A 22,843-nucleotide genomic window follows, 5' to 3' on the forward strand; every position below is an offset into this window, starting at 1 on the left:
CCCATGAATATTTTAACTTAGCTTTTCTTTTCTCATTATTAACTAATCACCAATTTTAATTTGTTTTACCAACGTCACTTGAGGTTAAACGGATTTACCACGTTGTAAAAAGGATGTTAAGAGAACTTTAAACTGTTTCCCGTCAAAATCTCTGTCCGGCATGAGTTGGGGAAAACATAACGCGGCTGTCCCGTGATAGGTGCCGATCCCCGTCTGAGTTACAGGGAAGAACCTGTTCGGCGCATGTGCAGGGAATGAGGGCAGATGTCATTTTAAGGCGCTGTGTCAAAGCAGCGAGAGCGTGGCGAGGTTTTTAGCCGAACGGGCAGCACAGAGGTAAATTCTACACGTCGCACCCGAATTCCCTTCCCTTGTTGGGTGAACCGAACAATGTCAGTCAGCATGTTCAGCAGAAGCAGATCTTGACGAGCGATGTCGAAGTGTCCCCATTGGCGCGAGAGATTTTCAATGGGAGGAGTTGAATGACAATGCAGCATCACCTCGTATTGGTCGGAACAGATCTCCGCCCGATATTCGCCCATAGAAATTGTATTGTGTCTTTCATCTGCGTTCGCAGCGCGCGATCTCTGCTGTCCATCGGTCGTTTTTTGGCCAAAGAACGGGGAGGCAAAGCTTCGTCTGCTCCTGAGCTCCTCAGTGGACTGGGTCCAACGCTGGAGCCACTCCGGTCTTAAAAACCAAAATAAATAAATAAGCAAACAGACTAACAAACGAGGAAGGGGCCAAGAGTTGATTTTGCGGCTGGTGATTGGTGATTTCACAGAGGAATTGGTACTGACGGAGATATGCAATAATAATAATAATAATTTTAAATCTTTTGGGAGGAGGAAATGATTGTTTTTATGACAAATAGGACTTGGAATGCATTCTCAAGCCATGGTAATTTTTTGTACGACACATACATTGTACAGAATAGGCTGGAGACACGTACACCCCGAGCATATTTGGTCTCCGGGTCTTGATTCAAACCCGGAAAGCTCTGGACCGCGATGTCCAGTTTGCGCAAGGGAAGTTAGTTCTTGGCCAGAAGAGACACCGTGGTTAATGTCTGAAACAGGAGTTAAAGCGGAACTGTGACGGCGAGCTGGCGAGATTTCAGAGCGTCTTCAGCCAAGAAGCAGTTTCGCTGTGGTCACAAAATAAACGTCACCGCGAGGAAAAAATGCGGAAGTTGTAACTGGCAAACATTTGACGCCGATAGAAGTGGGGCCTAGGCGGTGTGACGACCCATTATCTTGCAGACGCTCGCAAACATTGAAGATAGCAGAACGACTGGCCCAATTTATGGGAAAGGAGGAGTGAGAACATTCGGTTCCTTACCGAACTTTGTTTAATGTTTAACATTGCTCACGGAGAATTTGAAAACCCGCCAAGTAGTGCCTACGAATGTGAGGGATGCAACCTGAATCATTTCCGTTTGGCACGCAACTTAAGCCTTTCTAAGGCGAACATTAGTTGTGCTGTCGATGAGAATATTTGTTATAGGATATTTCTGCTTTCCTTTGTGACCCCGGACAGTTCAAGAGCGAGAACTGGACCAGCAAACTCCGAGGCAGACGCTCTGAAAGAACAGCAGCTGGAGGGACAGCGCACGATGAAAAATGCACCTGCTTTGTAATTGAATCTAAGTCTCTTGGTTGCGACGTTGAGAATGCATGGAGCTGTACGTCTCCCGTCCCCCTACGCTTCTGTCGAATCAAGTGGCCCCAAGTCACTAAGTAGGTCGCATCGGCTCCAGTGTGGGCCGTCGGCTTATCGCAGGAGGACCCCGGTTTTATTGTCAGATAAACATTATTTCGTGGTATCAATCAGCCTGACGATCCAGAACGCATCATGGCGTCAGCTCCTTTAGCATCGGCGTGTGGCGGAATCGTCTCTTGACTGACACATGGGACTCCAGGAAGCAAACACACAACTCTTCCGAAATGACATTAAATTCAGGTTAAAGAGACGAAAGGATGTGACGTCACGTGTCGCCGTGGCGCCAAAAGCCGATAAGCTTTGTAAATATCAGAGACACGGCGGCTTCGTGCCTGTGCCGGGGGATGAGGAAAGTGTTCAGAAATATTTGGAACGAACTCACCACGGCTTTGTCTCGCTTTCGGCCGGTGGGGGCGGTGCTTTTGTTTCCTTAAACGTCTCGTTTCGTACGCACAGAATTGTTAAGACGCGGATGCAGACGGAGCCAAAGCCGTCGCTAAGCAGCGCGAAGATTCTGCTCCTCTGTTACATTCAGCGAAACAATTGTCTTGATTGGAACCGCGTATCTTTTCAAGCTCTTCAGGAGTTGGCACTCGGTCAAGCCAAGAAATTCTCTTCCTTTTATGGAACCAGATCAATCCAATCCACACTCTTCCACCATATTTCCTTCATGTTCACTTTAATATTATCCTGCCATCTTCGCCCAGGTCTTCTGAGTGGCCTCTTCCCTTCAGGCTCTTCAACCAAAATTGCGTATGCATTTCTCATCTTCGCATCTCATGCTTCTTTATGAGGCCACTCTCATCGTCGATTCCTGCCCTCAATCTGCGTTCTTCCTTTGAAGTTGCTGTTAGGTGGGAGGTACAAAGGCAAAAGAGATTGTGTGCCCTAAATGTACTTTTGAATGCAGTTTTGGTGTGTCAGCTGACCTTGTTCGCGGCTTAGTGGTACTTAATAGCCTTTCCTGATTTTCTGTTTGGTATTTATGTTTTCGCCCAGTAGAATTAGCATCATTAGCAATCTGAGAGGATGTCCATGTTCCAGACAATTCAAACAAATAGAAGATGCATCAGACAAATATTTACTTACATCGCCGTGCGTACTCTGCTGCAGGCTTCATTTACACACACTATGATTAGCTTCACCAGTTGAATCGACGTACCGAATTCTACGAGAAAGGCATAAATAGTTGATGGAATCGACTGTCCCACTGCGTCCCCCGTCTGATAATTTGCATGTGGGTCTCGTGATGCGGTGTATCGATTGTCGCTTGGATCGATTGCCCTTCGGAATTTGATCAGTGCCGTGAGATATCTCGTCAAATTGTCAGTAGAGGCGCTGCTGTCAATCTTCCCTCAGGAAATTGGTTTAAAGTTGTCTGCGCTGCCTCAACCGTGAGTGTAGCAACTGGCAAAGCCTCGAGGCATTCTCCTCCAGTCTTGGATGTCACGCCCAAGGTCTGACTCGTGCCTCAGGGCGGCTCAAAGGTCGGTTTCCCCGTGGCCTTTGTCAGCGCAAGGTCAATTGGCCCTCGGGGGAAGATGAACCAACGAGCACAATCTACTTGTTCGCTTAAGAAAATGGAAATGCATGTTCGTGTGGGATACCTGATTGTCTCATTAATGGTTATTATAAACAAATACTGTGTTTCCATTGGTCATCTGCACTTACGAGTCGATAAGGTCATTTCGTCCAAGTTGTCCTTTAGAAGTTCTGTGGATCGTCGGATGTAGTGAGTAACAAACAGTAAACACGAAAGCCACTTTAAAACGAAAATATTTGAAGACTTTATTAAGTGTCTGAGTGCTTTTAATCAGTTTAGAGCCGCTGTCCTCTGCACTTACTGAATCACTGGGACGTAAGATAAAACATCTTCACGCAGTAAAGGCCTCCTTGAGAAGCTCGTAGTCGCTCAGCACCTCAAGAAATTTTCCGCCTTTTATGAAACCCGGAGGTTCATTACCGTGTCCACAAGAGTCCGTCACGGGACGACTTCAAGAATTGGTTGAATCCACTGGACTGAACTTCTGAAGAAGGAATGTTTACGCAGGTTGGTCGACCTAGTCCTCCAGGTAGGCTGCAACTCTGCTGGACGGACTGACCCTTCATAATAACGGCTTGCTCCCCGGTGGCAACTGCAAAATACGAGATGGTTGTCTTGCTAGATTTATATGACGGCAGCGTAACTTTACATCGATTGGCAGATTAGGATCGCGTGGAGCTGTGCCTCCGCTGTCCCACGCGGCACGTCTTAATCGCGTGTTGCTTAATAGTTCAGAGTTTCCGTTTAGGAAAAAAAGAGTTCTCAAGAATGTCGGGTCTCCCGGTGGAAAAGGTCGCTGTCGCCGTCAGTGACCGGACTCTCCTTCCTCTTCTTTCGAGAAATGTCTTTTCCTTCGGAATACCTCACACGTTTCTATTATTAGAAGAGAGTTTCCGCTGAAGGGCAGCGACGTCTCTGTTTCGTCACAAAGTACATTCGCATGGCGAGTGTTTGATCTTTGCGCCACTCAGCTCAGCTCTCCTTAGGTAAACAGACTCTCTCCTGAACAGTGGGGAGCTTTGCGTGATATCGATATCCCGTTTAGTTGTCACGATATCCGTCTCCTTGCCTGTCGCATCGTGTCCCGATCATATTGTCCTTCTACTTTCACAATCGCCCGCGCGAATGGATAAAGGAAGATGACTGTGTTATATAAACCTAATTTGCAATTAAAAATTAAATCCCCTGCAAACGCTGGCTACATCCAAAACTGTGCAGATTCCCCGAGGCCATCAATGGGTGTTGGCTTCTTGCAGATTAGTACGTTCGAGATCGATCGTGTATTATCAGTGTTAAGTTTGTAGATACAACATAATCGCAAATGTAAGGAAATAATGTTATTTATGAAACGGCTAATTACAGAACAGACGACTTATCTGCAGGCGCCACTCGGTGTACCGATAAGCGCTCAGGGCAGTGTCGTGGCGCCCGTTCTGTCGGACGTTGACAATTGTTCCTTTCGGGGGGGGGGAGTCCTCCACCACGCGCTTAGCGTTTAAACAGAACCTGTAGCAGCGAAGGAATCAAGTAACACGCACAAAATATGTCTGGGAAACCTCAGCAGAAGACAGGATGATACAATCAGACATGAGGTCAGTTTTCATCAAATTTCCGCCACGCAAATGCCGGGATAGAAAGCCTTTCTACCGGTCCAAATGCTCTCTCTCTCTCTCTCTCTCTTTGTAGTGGTCGGGGCGAACGCTGCTCGGCCTGTATACCCCTAGACTACCTGGGTACTTCATTTCTGGGTACGAACCTCCTACAGGGTCTGAGCGATGAGAACGTACAGCGACTCAAAGACGCGCGTCTCTCCTTTCTCAATTACGAGCACAGTGACAAAGTGAACGCCTACCGCCTGCCTGAGCCCTCACGCCATTGTGCGCTGCTGCTGTATAAATCACCTGCGATAACAATGCGACGTACCCAACCCTCATTTACGGGACGGACTTTCCACTGCGCCGATACAAAGTGGCAAGAAACTGACGCTGTGACGCGCGAAGCAGTGAACTCGGGACAGAAACATCGCGGCTCCAGACTGAACAACCCCACGCAGGAGCTAATAGTTGCTCAGAAATTATTTGAAAATGTAAGAGTCGTAAATGTCGGGGAGCCCTGTCTCTGCGTCCAAATAGGGAATGCCTGAAATATTCACGAGCTGTCCGCCCGGTCTCACACAACACGCATGTCCGTGCCGCGGCGTTGTTACTAAGTGATGAGGCCAGTGGATCGATTTCTGCGACCTGGGTCTCCCGCGGTCATCTATTTCCAAAATTACTATTTCATTCTCCAGTCTGCTTACCTGCTGTGTTGCAAAAGTTACATTCCGGCAATGCAATTTCGCAACCTGTATTCTGCATAAAGTTTACGTGGGCATGTTTGTTCGCTCGTACCTCGAGAACGGGTACGCCGATTTGCACCAAACTTGGCATGCTTATTCCTTGACACAGGGAAGAGAACATAAGAGGTTCAAAAAACTGTCCTGACTTCGATTCCCGGTGAAGATGGGTTTTGTTGCTCGGATATTACGGGATCTAAGGTCACAAACCCGAAAACTCTCCTGGGTTCGGGTCTTGGTGAAGATTTATGATTTCGGAATAATCCTGTATGATATTTAACGATACATGACGTATGCATGTATAAAACTCACGATTGTCGCCATTTTGTATGTAACTTCCTGTAACTGTTCGAATTTAAGTCATTGGATTCACGTCCAGACTTTGGAGATGTGGTCTTCTTTGTGGCTACCGTCTGTGTTTGACGTCCCTTACGCAGAGGGTCGCCTGGTTTGTCTCTGTCCGATGCCAAGCGAAGAACACGGTTTCTTTTCTGGAATGTGCCGAAACCTGGCCGCCAGTTCCTGAGCCTGTGGGGGGGGGGGGGGGCGGAGGCAGCTTGCAGAATTCCCTTCACATAGCCAAGAAACTGAAAATGATTGTCTTCTGATGGGATGTTTCAGAGTGCTTGCACACTTTATGAGGACCAGATAATGGAGGCAGTACGCACCTCTGCAAACGTCTGCCAGACTGCACGGCTCAGCTTTCCGGAAGACAGTATTTTCATGCCCCAGATTTTGCCCTCACATTTCGGTCTCTGACACCCGTTAGTCTCAGAGTGAGAGACCAAGTTTCACACCCATCCCCAAGAAGCGACCTTCTGTCAGCCACGCAGGGCCGGTTGAAAAACAGGCATCCCCTGTTGTGCAGGCAACACATCACACACCTGTACACTGCAAGGAATGCCAGTGTTTCGAGACTGGCCGGAATGAAGAAGTGCGTAATTGTTTGGTGGCGTGTACAATACGTAACTCATCGTTCGTTTGACAGTGTTGTACCGTCGTATTGTTATTTGTGGGTCTCCCTTTCAAAATGGCACCGAGATTGAAGGTGTCTTGACGTGTAATCTGTAGGATAATATTAAATTGAATCATACAGCAGCAAGTTCTTAACATGTGAGCTGTGTTTATGTGGTGGTGTGTAGTTCGTTGTACCAGAAAGAGTGGAGAGTCTGCCCAGGTCGAAAAATCGTTGATTTGGTGTTAAGAACGAGACCCGAGCAGGAGTCAAACAGAGGCTCCACTCGGCAGCACAGTGAGTGGTCAGCTTCACGCTTCAACCGCATTAGCCCCTGCTGCCCACTGATTAGGAACGTGTTTTGGATTTCCTAGTGGCCGGTTCGTGTCGGTAGGAACAACGAGAAATGCGAAGTTGCATGAGGAACGCGTCAGGGAAGCCCCATTTCAGTAAGAGAGGTCTGTTCACACGAGTGTGAGCCGTCGAAGTTCAGTGGAAAATTCCTGCGTTCCAGAACAAAATCGATCGGCGTTCGCGTATTCAGGTTCGGCGCGGGTGAACTGCATTAATAAGTTGTGCTCATGGGGCATGTCCAGTTGATTACGCGAGGAGTACAGCAAAGCCGACACAGACGACAAGGACGCACCTGCGAATTATTTTTGGTGCTGGCCTCAGAGGCCTCCACACACGATCCTGGTTCACTCCAGCTCTGGGATCGCGGGATATAAACAGTCCCACTGGCAACAGGGACGTACATAAATTTGTCTGTATTCATCCTTTCCGATGGACCGATCCCCATACAGGGAACCCTGTCGAGTCTAACAGAGTGCCACGAATAGCTTGTAGCAGAGTCACCCTTGAGACGTCAACACTCGGTCAGAAGATAAAAACAGAAGGTTCATAAGTGCTCGTTACTCGTCAGTATTCGGTGCCGGACGAATCCGATCCACATTCTCACACACATGTCTGAAATGTCCGTTTTAATATTATTCTTTAGTTTAACATTAGACGGAAGTTCAGTAAATGACAAGACAACCCTGGAGGTTCGTCACTGCTGGTAAAGGCGCTTTCATCCGTTTCACATTTGTTTTTGTTTTTTTTCCGCGGGTGGCGAATCGGATATACATTTGTGCTTCACACTTGAGGGGCCCTGGGTTCGAGTGTGTCCAGAGACCGGCTTCGGTTGTGCTGAATGTTCTAAGCAAATGCTGTAACAGTTCTTTAAACCAGGCCTTGTTCCCTTTTCATAACAACCGTTTCATTTCTCATGCGAACGTGAGTGCAGTTGAAACAGCGTCGTTAAACTGACGCCTGCATGGGGCCTGCTTGCAAGATGCCGGGGCAGCACAACGCCTCGGTAGAAATGCTGGAACGAGCTCGCGTTTTGGCGGGAAAGAAGTATTTTCTTCTCACCTCTGGGTCGCCCGTGTCGGCGGCTTGCGGAGGGCGGGTGGCTGCTGGCTGCTGAGCCACACACAGTGCATTATCAGGGGCCGACGAGCGAAGGTGTGCGCCAGTTGCTTGTAGCCAGCTCTGCAGCGCGGTCGCTTTGCGTGCCCGATAACGTCGTTGTGACATAAAAGCCGCGGTTACTCGGTCGGCTTTTTCCTTGCAGGGAAGAGTTGGATGTGTTCGCAGGGTGTATTGTCGTTCATGATCGCGCTGGATTCGACCGTCCCTCCGTATTTTGGTGACCGGAGCACAAGTTTCTTGTTTCTGTTTGCTTTTACTGACGTACCTTTATTACGACGCTAATATATTGTGTCCACGTGTGCAGAGGACAGTGTGGTACTCGTCACAGAGGACGTGTTTATCGAGATACGAGTTTGTTGTGATGCTGACGACTCAGGTGTTTGTGGTAGTGGCTTGACGTTGTCGTGCTGGGGGTCGTGGCAGCGGTCCGGAGGATCATGGTGTTGGTTGTAGTGGTTGCTGCCCGCCGTAGCACCACGCGCGTTTGACGTGTTGGATGCTCCTCACTGTGTACACGTGAGTAACGCCGTTATCGTCACTTTGAAGCTAGTGTTTGTTTATTTTTAAATTTTCGTCGCCACGTAAGAAATTGTCTGGTGGTTCTCGCACGTGTACTTCGTCTTTGTTTGTTGTTCTGTGCAGAAGAATTTCTGAACACTTTGTCTCTTCTGATATAATTATCATTCGCCCTGTTTTTTCGTTTGTTTTTTGGGGTGAGAGCAGCGGAAAATGAAAAATTTCGCATGTGTTCCTCGTAGGTCATCAAGGCATCTTCGTCTCTTTCAGCCCCAACTTGTATTTCGTCCGGTAAACAAGAATTTGCACGGGCATTTTTGTGAGTAGTTCAAAGAACAAATTTTCGATAACAGCATTGTTTACACTCAGTTCACTTCTAATCAGAAACTGTTTCAGTCAACAGTCGTTAACAATCTTCTTCAGTTTAATATCGATCACCGAATTCTGCCAAGTTCGTCGCCACATCCACAAAGAGCAGTGAAAGTTTGTGGCTGATTAGTACCAAAGGATTCTGTACTGTTTTTTTCTACAGTGAAACGTGTGTAATGAACGCGCAGTCCGTTGAGGCCCGAGGCCCATTTACGTAATATTTAAAAGCGCACTCCCTGCCTCAAAGAAAATACAACGCGCCCCTGATATAAAGATCATTTGTTATAATCGGTTTATTCTGAGAACCGTAGAAACTCGTAAAGGCGCTCTGCGATCAGACTGGTATGTGTAGGAACCACTGGATCGCAAGTGCGACCACGGTGATATTTTATCGCTCCAGCAGAAGTACAGACAGACAGACAGACATGAAAAGAGGGAATTGAAGCCTGTAATTATGCAAAATTTTCCGATAAACACAGGAAAACGTTTGGGGTGTCCTACCGATGTTTTTGTGGTTTTCCTCAGCCCTTATAGGCATACGCCGGGATATTAACTCTTAAGTAGGCCACGGCCGATTTCTTTAACGTCCTCTAGAATTCATTATTCACTAATCAACCCGTAACTAGACGGTATATACGCTTAGATACAGCTTCGTAAAATAAATAAATAAATAACGTCTATGAGTTGGGGCTTCTGACGACAGTAATTGAAATTTTTCTCCTTCTGTAAAGTAACAGTCGATCTTAAGTACAAGGTCGTTGTATTACACTGCAGATTAATTATTTAAATTTCAGTTTTTTATTGAAACGGCTTTCGACCACGGTCAGCGAGGGCCATGCATTTCAAAGCAAGGCGTGTAAATATACTTTTACGTTTTTTTAAAAAAACATCTGTGTTGTTGCAAAACAATACCGCTCTATTCCCGTGTGCGTATTAGACCCGTACAAGTGCCTTTATCTGCCGTCGGAGTGGCTGTTGATGATACTTCTTACCTTTTATCAGCGGAATGCAAAGAACTTGGAGCGGCTTGAACGTTTTACTAAAATAAGGACTCTGCACTCGACATGTATACAGGGGCAGCTCGTTTCTTGCCAGACTCCGTGTCGTAAGGAGGAAATACACTTTGTCAACACAGACGGCGACTCGAGATTTTAATGTGGTGGGTACATAGAGCAGCTGTGTGCTGAATATGTATGATACGGACTTCGGACTTGTTGGAAATGACGTTCATGCAAACTTCAAGGAGCAGTCGTTGAATAAAGAGGCGGACTGGAGGGTTCTCGGATACAGTCAGTGTCCGTGCCTCGGCTGCTCCGTCTTTGCCGGGGATCGCCCGTCTACCTGCACAGGGCGGCACATCGAATGGGAGTTTGTCTTCGGTTTGAGACCGCGCGCGGCCGATGTGTCACGACTCCGTGCAGTAGAGTTCTTGAGAAGCTTATAGTCGTTCATCTGGTAAAGAAGCCACCCGTCTTCACAATACCCCGCTACTAGACCCTGTCGTGAGCCAGTTGAGTCATTTCCACGACTTCACTCACACCCTTAATCCTTTTAAGCTCAGTCTCAAGAGGTCTCGTCCATTCAGGGTGGAATAACAAATCTCTTGCTTTTAGTATCGATAAATGTGCCCTACATTACCTCTTCAAGCTCCTGTCTCGCGTCATTAGTTCGTGTGGCGTGTGTCGACGTGCTAGGTTTTACTTTACTGTCAGGGGCTTATCCTCTTTTCGTCTGTCTGAGACTCGACATGCAACATATTTGTAGGTACCGGCTGCTAGCGGAGTTGTGACTGTGAGCTATCTGTTGAACGCGTCCAGACACAGACTTCATTTTTGGATTTGCCGTTGCCACGGACCATCCAGATCAAAGTGTTTCTCAGGCAGGAAATATCACTTTCGCCCCTTCTCTCCGCGAATTCACAATGCGTGCAACCGGTTTGATACGCACTTTTGCGAGCTGAATAGAACCCCATAGCCCACCGCAGGCCTGCTGGGAGGTCGGGGTCACTGAGGGGAGGTTCCTGTTTCGGCGGGATCTGCTGGTACTGCGGCTTTGCGCGTGACGGACCCTCACAACGCCTACCTGGTTTGCCAGACGTAGGAAAATTAGTCGAAATTCCGTCGTGCCCTCTGTGCATCGAATCCAATCGTGAGCCAGTTCAATCCAGTCGACACATCTGCCTGATAACTAAAAGAGTCGTGTGTCTCGTGACTTCCCGATTATTCGACTTGTCAGTGCTCAATACCAGCCATTACGTAACGGAGTCTTTGCAGCGAACGCAGACACAGGAATCCGAACACTTCGGTACCACGTGTGCCTGTGTGACTCTCCACAGTCGGGAGACGCGCCTTGTTCATGTTCCTGTAGGTAGCAGAAAGCCGATGGACACGATCCTGAGTCGATCCAGTCTTTGGTACCGCGACTGATGGATGGGTCGTGATGATACACGAGCTGGGAAGATTTGGGTGCCAGGAGGTACCGTTCGGTATGGGACTCAAACCAGGCCTCTGCGGCAAGAGGCTGGCTGCTAACTCCACGGACCAGAAGCTGATTGGCGCGTAGCTAGTCAAGAAATGCGCCACCTGTTATGGGGCCCGAAGGTCACATCGGCCAGCCACTGGATCCTGTCCTGAGGAAGATGAATCCGGTGCTCGGGCCGCCATTCTACTTTCTCTCGGCTCAACCACGAAAAGAAAATTGTACCGAAATGAGGCGGCGACCGGACCTGAGAACAGACGCTCGCCGTTTTGTGTCGGATTTCATCCAGAAATGATGAAGGGACGTCGTGGCGAGGAAGAGCTGCACTTTACGAACAAAACCTCAGCACTGTCTGTCTGGCTTCCTGTGTCTGTGAACGTGGTTCCTTGTGACTGCGACTTTCATTTGCTCTAAGTGAATTTGATTCAGTTAAATCCCGCGCCGTCGGTTTGCAACACCTTTCAATTTCGTCACAATATTTTTGGTGCGTAAGTAAAAGTTTTGAAAGCGATTTGATACCCACACACGGAAGATGCTGGAGGCAGTTTCTTTGTCGCGTGGTCTACAAAGGTGAGTGGCTCTTGACGAGACCTGTGCCACCTGGCGGACGTAGATGAGGAGCCTCTGACCTTTCCAAGGTGCCTTTCTCCTTTGCAGGTCTTGACTTACGTACACTTTTAAAAATTATCTGTTTTGATGACTGCGTGTGTCATCATCCGTCGCCTTCTGCTGTGCAGACCGCAGGAGATGAAAACGCCAGTCCCTGAGTTTTCCTTCCTCTGTAAGGGGAGATCCAACTTCTGCGATCACCTCTCCCGTCCGTCCTCCTCTTTCCCATTCTGGTCAAACGACTTTCATAACAACCAACGGATTTCAATGACGTTTTACGTGAACGCTGTGTCATTGTAGGGGGATAGAATCGTGGACAGAGGGAGGGCAGGACACGTAGCACGCATCCCGACGACGAAGAAATGCGTAACAAGTTAGGAAAGATTTATCTGGGAAGACAAGGTGTAGGTGGGAGAATAATATTAAAATGGGACTTCGTGTGAAATTGTGGGCTGAATTATTTTGGCTCAGAAAATGGATAAATTTGATTTACGAGGTGACGCCGGACGTGTCAGTGGAGAAATAATCCAGCTGTTCAAATTCCCCACCGTCTATGGAGCCAGAAGGTTCACTGGTCTCGGTGTGAAGCCAGGTCCTCGCATCGTGTTTGCTTAATGCCCATTTTAATATTGTCCTCCTCCCGACTGGTCTCTTCCCAGCCATGCGCATGGCGCACAACATTTGTTGAAACCGTGTATCTGAGTAATTGTATCTTGTTTGTACTTTTCAGCTGCATCGTTAGAGCGAACGCATTACTCACCAAAATGTACACTTCTCGTATGATGTGGAATTTGTTATTTCCCAGGAAGTTCACTGCCCCATCTTCGGTTTCTTTGTTGATCGAGCCACTTACTTTGATGACAAAGTAAACGCGGAACGAGCCGAGTGTAAGAGGCGAAACATTTCGGAAGGTACTGACTCCTTCGTTTTAATTAAATCTGATTTACGTATTCCAAGGGTAGGATAAGGTTTGAAGAAACCTCAGAAACGAACGTCGGAACAGCTGGTCTCCGGACCGAAATTTGAATCGGTGGCCAACACCCCCGGACACGAAGCACGAGTGCTAACCACTTGGCCGCGAAGTCCGGTGCTCCTGTCCGCGCAGACAGTTGGAGGTGTCTGCGTGCAGAAACGGCGTACGTCCACGCCGAACGCATTTCTTCCGTCCTGTTGCCCCCCCCGCCCTGACATCTAATCGACGAATTGGCAGATGTTTTCGAAACGCGGTCTGAACATGGCTGTCGGAGCCTGCGCGAATTTCTGAGGTGACAGCGACAGTAGCGCCGCTTGATGCGCGGTGCTGGAATTGTATATTGTTGTGCGTTTACGTTCAAAAAGCTATGCAAATTTGATGAAGTAATTTATCTCAGAAGAAAAAGCAAAACATGGCGACAGCGCGTATTTACTTTCAGCTTGAAGTTTCAGGGCAATGACTCTTGGGTCACTGGAGCTAGAGACGGGGACAGACAGTAACTGTGTGTGAAATTTTGTGATTTCGTGTCAAAAATCCATGTGGTTCCTCCTAGCCTCAGTGCACTGCCGGAGGACTTTCGTGTTCGCGCGTTGCTAGGCTTTTCACAGTCGCCGCTGCGTCTTTTGAAAAAAACTCTGCCTTCGGTGGCTACAGCAAACTGCGCTGATTGGCTAAAGCAGTTTTTGATTTCGTTTTTGCATTCAGTGCCAAAAGGTCACGTCCGTCAGTCCATTCGTCCGCATTATTGACCTCCGAAACCGTTTAATGGGTTTCGATTAAATTATGTGTGAGAGGTACAGGGCCGCGATGCAGAGAGGCCGTTCATTGGCTGTCCGCTCTGCCTGAGGCACACGAAATGCAGCCCGCACGTCATCAAACCGATGAATTAACAAGCACCCTGCGATCGCCTTAGGCGACATATCTTGCCGTGGGCAGGAATCTGTGACACTGACGACATTAGGCAGAACCCTTTTTTCAGAAGCTGATAGTCGATCACCTGATCAAGAAATTCCCTGTCTTTACTTACTACCGTGTTCACAAGAGCCCGCCACGATACCGTATTCTAAGCCAGTAGAATCCAATCCACAACGTTTTACCATCCTTATTTAAGGTCCATTTTAATATTATCTTCCCATCTACCCCTTAGTATCGCAAGCCCTTCTGATTTTCCGGAAACAATTTGTGTGTATTTCTCATCTCTGTCATGCATGCTGCACGACTGTCCCATCTTTAATTACCTTCATTTGGTCGTCTTGGCGAGCAGAGATCGTGATTTGCGTTCTGGTGTGTGTTTGTACCGAATTTACAAAATCTATGAAGCTCAGTTTCAGTACAACATTTATTTATTTATTAACTACTGACTTGTGTGCTCTTGGCTTTGTTTATAAAAACGTGTTGGTGCAGTTTCTGTTATCTTGGATCGGCCGGACCCCATTCATTGCTGCTTTATGGCCGTGGTCACGTGCGTAATCTAGCGATTTATGTAAAGAATGCCTTTCTCTCATGTTTACAGAAGTTGATAATAATCGTAGTTAACTCTGCATGTGTGATCTACAGGAGATGTCATCTTTTATCACATGATTGAATAACAACCGTTGGTTTATCGAAACCTGTGATAAACGCACGAAGTTACCACATAAGGAAAAGTTGCACATAAAAATTCCTCATGTAAATCACAGCACTTCCTAGTTGACTTCAGATCAATTTGAGTGGCATTTGGACACTGCTCCGTGGAAGCAAATCGATGTTTCGGAGGTGCGCACTGCCTCCGTCATCAGGGCGATGACACGGCGCTGTCGTATTCGTGCTCGCCGCAGTGAGAGACGGCCGTGGTCTATTTTAAGGCTGGCATTCGTCCAAGAGGGGATAACAAGTGTCTCGCCGAGGTTCGAAGCGACTGTCCTCTCCCCCCCCCCCCCCACCCAAACGTTACTGTGGTCATGGAAAACGTCCGTCACTCTCAGGGGGAGCAGAGATTGGCGTTTGACGAGGTGCTGATAAGGACTTCGGAGATAAATCTGTTAAAGTCAGAATGGCGAGGCTTGCGAAAGCGGTTGTAGCGAATGGTTGGGCAGAGGGACGTGGCAGTATGAGCCCCAGAAACGTCGGAAGCTTCCGCCAGCGCTTGTCTCTGCGAGGTCGCCATGTTTGTAACACCACACGATATTGGCTTAAGGCTCCGACGTTTCCAGGAAACCTGTTGCCTCAATTTTCCAGGAAGAAATGACAAACTGAAAGAGTGGTGGGGAATTAGGAGTAATCCGAAACGTCGGAAACATCTTCTCGTAGAAAGTGGTCCTACTGGCAGGAAGACCCGACCGCTTGGAGGCTAGAGGACTGAGGGCGATTCTATTCCTTGCGCTGGCATTTTCCGTCATCGAGAGACACCAGCGCGTGCTGTTTTATGGTGTTTGTGTTGCAGGTAGAGGAACACTTTGCACTCTTAGAGAAACTTCAAATGAATTAATTTACGTGGACGTTGAAATGTGTGTAGTAATAATTTAACTTTTACTATGCGTGATCTTAGAAGTTATTTTTTGTACGTCAGATTTGATAAGATAAGCCAGCTATGCACTTCACAAATATCGCACTAAACGTTCAGTGGTCAACGTGTGTCGCTTGGTGATAGCGCATTGGCTTCCAGGTCGACATCCAAGGCCAGTCAGTGGCTATTCTGGTACAAGTGGGACTCATATTGGCCAGCTGTACCTTGCCCGTTTTGGCGGAGAAACGTTCTCGGTGGTCAAGAAATCCCCCTCCCTCCCTCTCGAAGGTTCATTACTCTGTTTACAGAAGCCCTCGACTGATCTCTGCCCTCAGCCACATTAATCCAGTTTGCGTCATCTCCTATTTTTGCGAGATCCATTTTAATATTATTATGTCACCTTTATTACTGTTTCCCCCTTCAGAATCATTTCTTTAAAATCAAGAGAAGAAAGCTTGGCAGATCATTATGTAAATTATTTGCGTGTTTGCATTAATGCCCCCTGGACTGTGCTGTTCGCAGTGCATCAGGCACTCTCAGTTGATTAAGTGCCGTCGTTAATAGGCAGAGTTTGGACGTCATAACTTTGGACCGCCAGTTCATTGTTGCAAGCTGGCGAACTAATGAGGTGGGAACAAAACCAAAACTTCATCATTCAGTGCTTAATAACACTAACTGCGTTAGTGCAGATATAATCATGGCAGGATATAAAGAACTCTTTGCCATCTGTGAAGCTGAGAGTAATTAATATTAATAGGGAGAAAGTGGGACGATAGGTTCATGATTTATGCAAGTCACCATGGGTTTTTTTTATTAAGTTTGTCGACTCAAAGGGCGTGAGATGAGGAATACGTACAAAATTTTGATCGGGAGACCCGAATGTAAGAGACCGCTTGGGATAATTAACAGTTGGGCATAAAGGTAGAATGTGGACTTGTGATCTCTCCAGCGGTGAGCTGTTGTGAACACAATACTATCTGTATCATATGAGCGACTGTCAGCTTTTCCAAGGGAATTCTGCTCGACGGAGTTTGTTTTCTCAAGATATGTAACTCGTGTTATGATAATTCCTTCAAAATGGAATGTAGTGGCATGGCAACACCGTGCAGATCATGATTCAAGGTCGGGTTTGAGATTATCCTCCTGGCTACACGCGGGTTCTCCTTTTCGCATCTTCTGAACCAAATTTCGGTGCGAACGTCTCGTAGTAAAATCCAGTTGCCGCGAGTGTTCCTGGAGAACGTCATTTCTGCTGCTATTTCCTCAAGGTGCCAGGCTAAGTTTCATCCTTATTTAAGAATGACGATAAAATTATGGAATTACATTTTTGGAATGAGACCGGAAGCACACAATCCCAAAGTTTAATCTTCTAATCGATTGCAAGTATGGGGTCAGATTGTGTAACCAGACGGAGCTCAGGCACAGACTTTCGCATTCTAGATCGATATTCACGTGCAACGTGTTTGGTCAGAAAGGCTGGTGGTCCGTGTGTTCAAGCCATTTTCACTTCGTACGACGTTCTGGCGAAACTGACATCTGAAATAAACTTGTGACCTCCAGCTGTATGCAGCTGCCCCCCCCCCCCCACCCCAATTGAGCAGCCACGATTTGAATTCATTCGGTCCTGAAGAGAACCATTGGGGTGTGTTTGAATTTGAAACAGAAGCGGGGAGGAACGCGTCGCGGTGCTGCTCGTGGGGTTAAAGGTGAAAGTGGGCCCAAGACTCGAGGAATCTTATCAACCTGGCAAAATCTTATCCACCGCACTTCTTGCAAGGTTAACTCCATATAGACTGTCGATTAAATTATTTCTGGATCGTCAGTGGAGATTCCGATGTAATAGATAAAAGTGTCGATTAAATCTTCTGCGGTCGCGAGATATGAAAGAGAGATATTTGAACATGTTGCTACATACAGTACATCAGCTGTTTATATTATATAGACTTGCAACAAACCAGGTCACTCTTTTGAGAAGTTGCGTTGTCACACGATTAATTTATCAACTTAGTTACAAGAATTTTCTTGTAGGTAAATACACGTATTTACGATTCGGATTTGTTTAAAGACTGGCGTGTTTTGTATACACACACAAAGTACTTTGGTTTTCTTTGGATGTAGCCAGTCTTTTTGGTACCCCTTAAATATCTGTATTTAACAATGCCAACATGGCGTACTGCGCACGTAACAACACGGAGACCGCACGAAATTCGAATGGTGACGGCTTACACCCTCGTGAGTGGCCTGTTCCTTCCAAGGTTTTCAGACAGAATAGACTCAAATTTCTTATCTCTCGTGCGTGCTACGGGCCTCGTCATCTGTGGGGACAGCGATCTGCTCCTTTCTTTTGTGGTGGACTGTACCGAGCGTCACGTTTCGTTCTCTTAGCAGCGTTTAATCCTTGATTAAAGATTGCGGTTGCTGAAGATATTGACAATTTATCTTCAATAAAACAAAATTTAAACTGGCAATTTATCTAACTGATATGACTCTTAGGTAGACGACGTCACGTGTGACAAATGCGTTGCCTTTTTTGTTGATGTTGACAAGACAAGTTCTTGGCTCTTTCCCCCGTACAAAACACGGGACAAACTCTCTCTTTGGTTATGTTTAGTGATTTGGTAAGTGTGTGCTGTGCGGGGCTCTGGGGCAAGGAACCGAGAGAACGCGTGATCGGTGGGTTTTATTCAACATTTGGTTGCTGGTGATCCGAGGAGGGAGTACGCTACCCCGTGTCCCTCTGCGGCTACCGTGAAATAGTTTATGATCGACCGTCGTACCTTCTCAAGGTTTCAGATAAGCCACTTGGCTCTTGAAGGCCATGAATTGTTGCTACAAATGCTCCTGCTTGTGTAATGATGCAATTAACAGAATAATGACAAAAGCATGGCGAGCCGCGTTTCAACTTGTTGTTCAAGATTCTTGGCGCCTTTGCGCTGTTTCATTCAGAGACTCTTTATCAGGTACAGAACCCACGTTCGCTCGAAACCACAAATTTCTCTCTTGAAACGGTATGTCGCTTATGAAGACAGATTTCGCAGATACCCAGACACCCAAAGTGAACACGCAATGAGGAGGGAAGGCCCTTCTGTCCCCAAAACACGCGATGAATTTCGATGCAATTTCTCATTGGTCCCGTCCCTCCTCTGCCAGGATTCGAACCGCGGTCGCATCCAGCACAGAGCACGCGACACTCTTCTTGCCCGTCGTAACAAAAGACTTTTGCTTCAGAATTTCGACGCCTTCTGACACAGGCAGAGGGGCCTCTCGCTCAGGTGGACGCACGTAAGAGACGAGTAGTTGTGAACAAGGTGGTACGTGAACCAGGGTACGCCTCGCGTGGCGTTGCTGAGGTGGGAGGGGGTTTAGAAGTATCTGGGCCTGCAGAGTTTTGGTACAGAGAGGTTTGAAGCTTCCGTGAGATTTCCTGAGGCGGCTTCTGCAGTCGGTGATTTTCTTTGGTTACAACCGCCATAATCGACGTACGTACCAAGCCCGTGGACCATACACAGCAGCAAAACTTGTTTCTGCGTTCCTGTGGCTAGTTTATTTACAGAGCTAAACGAGGTTGAACAAACTTTGTTGATTGCTTTGAGTAGCTGGCTCAGTTGGTTCTTATCTTCGCCGTGGCAGATAAGCCTCCGGCCCAGCCCGAGCGGTCACGACGCATCCATTCACTGAACCACTCTTCGTGCGGATTGCGATTTCATTTCCTTTTATTTTCCGCTTTTCCGAGCGAATTGATTAACGCATTTATCGTTATTTTCCTTCAGTCGAGAACACAGACAGCGCCTTGAAGTCATCCACGACCACTTCCCGCCGTATCCCACCGGATTCGACACGAAGAATCTTTTAACTTCAGGAGTTGGTTCAATGCCGGAAATTAACGAATAACAAAGCAACTGTTGAGTTCCTGTAGTGCGTTACTTGGTCCATCGACGTTTTGTGGACGTCGTGACGTTATTTGGCGTGGAAGATGATTATATGTAGTGATTTGGAAGGGACTGGACAGGAGGCTGTCACAGTGGCACTTGCCAGGCACATTCGGCAAAAGCAACCATCAGCTACATGTTGACATCCATATTATGACGAATCTACAATCACAGCGAAAAGTCGAAATTGTATGCTGAATAAATCAGCGATCTATTGCGGTTTCGCTGTTAACTGTTACTGCACATACTGAAATAAAACACTTGTTAGACACTTTTAAGCCCGAAGTTCGCCTAAATAATGTTCAAACGTCCAGTTCCTACCGCAAAGAAAACTCAACACTCCTCGGTGACATTTCAGGTTCTAGCGACGGCGAAGATGGAGATTACTATCCTCTGAGATGTTGCGTCGTGATGTAGTGTCGTAGAAATTTACCGATGTTTCAGAGGTGTTTACTGCCTCCATCATCAGGGCCTGCGAGACTTAACGGCGCAACATCCCAGAAGACAGTGATAGTCACAAAACGTCTGCATTTCGTAAAAGAAATTGGTTGATGTTTGGGAAATTTGGCGTCTGTTGTGTTTGTCGGTGGTCCCACTGCCGAATTCGGAGTAGTTGGGGGGGGGGGGGGGGACACCTCGACTGAAGCGAGATTCTGTCTGCCTCAGTTCCATTGCCTTCTCTTCTCTGAGCTGCGCAAAGGGAACACTAAAAAGGCCTGATCTGTGTTGGCGTTGAATTAAAGTGATAATTAAAACTTCGTTTCAGTTTGTGTAGGCGTACGCCTCTCTGGCTCAAAGTTAATCTCTGAAATGGGTTTAGTGGCCTAATAGTTGATAGTTTTCGTCACAAGCTGCAGGAACTACTTTGTGGTGCGCGCACGTAGGGGTAATTAGGTGTTTGATTTATGAGCAATATTAAATACTTCCATGCCAGTTTGGGACTCTGACGTGAGGAGTGTTTTTGGAGGTGTTCGGCGCCAATCGGCAGAGCCCGGAGACTGTCTTGCGGACGCCCCGGAGTAACAATTTGATGGAAGGATACGTAGTTTGCAGCATCCTGCTAGTAAGCTGCTAGCTGATCTGCCCGGTCCAGTGACAACACATCTACTTCGTGCACTTAAAATGCACCTGGCGAGGTCGAATTTCCGCCTGTTTGGGGTGGGTTCTGTTGTTTGGTGTAATCAGGTTTTTCAAATTCGTTTCTGAACAATTTCCTTCATGGGATGGGTCCTCTGGCTTTGCCGATTTAGAATTCACTGAATCATTTGGCACGCATCGCAAGGGCTGTGTCCCACTCGACGACACACATCAGTGTCCCGATCGGGATTCGAACCCGTGACCACGGTGGTAAAGCTTCTTTTCCTTCTGCTAACAGCAGCGTCTGCCAAGTTTGCATTTGCGAGCAGTGCAAAATTCTGGCTGTAGGATTCGATCTTATTAGGATTTGCGCATGCCAGAGTTATGCCCGTCGCCCCTTGTTCAGCTGCGGAGGGGTGAGGGGCCTGTGTTACGTGCTAATTGAATTGTGGTGCTTAAACTGTTAGCTGTAATGCCAGTTAATGATAGTCCAGAGGCTTCTGTGGTTTAGAATCTTCGGAGAAGGATTTTATTGGGCCTTGAATCCGACTGGACTGAACTGGACTGTTCCTTTCGGTCGGATGTAGACGATTTATTGGAGTCGGCCTGCCGGGGGGATCCCCGCTGAGACAGCGCAAGCGCGTGTTTCGGCAAAGTAATAAATTGGAGTAGAACGCGACTGGCGAACCAAAGCCACGAACGCCGAACTTCTGTTCTTGTGCCGGACGGCGATTTGTATCTGAGAACGGCTTCTGTGATGTAACTGGTAGCCTCCTCCTCCGCCTCGTATCTTCATTATAAGTTTCGTTACATTATTATTATTATTGTTGCGAAGTCGGGCAAGTAGCCTTCGTGTTCTGTGAAACGTGGTTAATTAGTTGACAAGCTGAACAACTAGCAGTTTCTCGAGAAACTCCTCTCCGTGGTGCAGCAGACATCAGAATATCCAGCGTTATAGACCATCTATGTGATTCTGTTAGTGTCAGACGTCATTTTCTCCGGTCGCTGTCATGAGGTCCCTCGTGCTAATGCCGTCTTGACGTGTTAAAAATAGGCCCCGATCCTTTTCTGTCCAATCATTTTCATTTCTCCGCGCACAATCGCCTTCCCACCCCATTGAGAGCTAAAGGACCTCTTAAGGTCTACTGTTCAGAGCCCATATTTCATATTCTGCATAATTCCTCTTGGAGGATCCGTATTTTGGCTGAGCAGTGCGTGTGTCAAGTAGGCCACGGGCACTGCCTTCCATGAGCTTTACACTCCGTCACTCGACTCTACAGCAAAACGTTAAACAAAATAAGGCACATGCAAGTGACATTACAACCCAGAGACTTTCAAAGCGATGTTTTGGGCGGTGTGCCGCCGTCGTGGCGTTAAAATATGTTACGTTCTTTTTGGCGTTCTAATTGAAGGCATTTCAGCTGAGTACTTACGATGCTTCTAGAAAATAAATTTATTGGGAGACCGCACACGATTTATACATTGCAGTCGGAAAGCTGTAATAGTAAGATATTAAGGCGAATATGGGAGGGGGGGGAGGAGCTGGCGTAAATTAGTGTGCGCTGAGACGCCCTTCGGGGATCACGGAATGTGTCATCGTATGCAAATCGTTCGGCCCGATGACACGCCTGTGCAGAAAAAAGAATCTGGTTTGGCGACCGGTAATTAATATTGAACTTACGGCACGAGAAGTTTGTTTTTGTACGGAAAAGATGACCCAAGGAGAAGTACAAGAAGTTTCCAAATAAACGTTACGCCTGTCCATGAAAATGATAAAAATGCTGACCGCTCCGGAGGATCGCGTTTCTGCCTTCTTTATTTTTCTCAGGTGTTCTTCCGTCAACTTCCGACATTTGGGTCCTCCTGAAGGCGTTGGTTCGCGTGCTGGTGCAGCGTTGAATTCTTTGGTAATGTTTACTTTTCAATGTTAAGTATCCTAGCGGTGTTCGTTATAAACTTCATCCTTCAAAAACAAGTGAACGCCGGAAGGGAGGTGACCTCGTGTTTCGAAACATGTGGAGATGGCTGTCTTCTGGGATGTGCGCCGTGAACTCTGGTAGACGTTTACCGACGTTTCAGGGATGCTTGAAGCCTCCGTCATCTGAAATATCGGTACACGTCTACCAGACTACACGGTGCAGCATCCCGGTATCACAGAGTATGGTCAAGGGACGAGAATTCTAGAGACACGCTGTATAGTCATTAAATGCTTCGTATTAGGTTAGGTTAGAAGGATGTTCATTAAAAAGATGGAAGGAAAACGTCATAAGGACCAGATCTTCAATGAAATTTATGTCGTGTGTGTGTGTTGGCTTTTTTGTTTGGCGCGGGAGACCGCAGCGCCGGAGTTAAGAGGCGAGAAATTGATTATAAATTGAA

General features: G+C 47.2%; 1 protein-coding gene and 1 long non-coding RNA gene across 5 annotated transcripts in view; one reads left to right on the top strand and one right to left on the bottom strand.

Moving 5' to 3' along the window:
• LOC110839630 (RNA/RNP complex-1-interacting phosphatase) overlaps positions 1 to 22,843 on the top strand; it is a 135,611-nt gene that overhangs the window by 88,888 nt on the left and 23,880 nt on the right. For 2 of the 4 annotated variants that reach the window (XM_087344772.1, XM_087344774.1), the window contains one exon: positions 6,222 to 6,702. The exons of the other annotated variants lie outside the window; for them this stretch is intronic. In XM_087344772.1, the coding sequence (XP_087200898.1) occupies positions 6,222 to 6,359 (138 nt within the window). In that variant the 3' untranslated portion in view covers positions 6,360 to 6,702. Of the gene's footprint in view, positions 1 to 6,221; positions 6,703 to 22,843 lie in introns of those variants that run through there. 4 annotated transcript variants of the gene reach the window in all.
• The window catches only part of LOC110839688 (uncharacterized), a 129,736-nt gene that overhangs the window by 33,612 nt on the left and 73,281 nt on the right, over positions 1 to 22,843 (bottom strand). The gene's annotated exons all lie outside the window — the stretch shown is intronic.

The sequence above is a fragment of the Zootermopsis nevadensis genome, unplaced genomic scaffold (genome assembly GCF_977971745.1).
Source record: "Zootermopsis nevadensis isolate Lab colony 2312 unplaced genomic scaffold, Znev_1.0 Znev_ptg000008l, whole genome shotgun sequence".
Taxonomy (NCBI): domain Eukaryota; kingdom Metazoa; phylum Arthropoda; class Insecta; order Blattodea; family Termopsidae; genus Zootermopsis; species Zootermopsis nevadensis.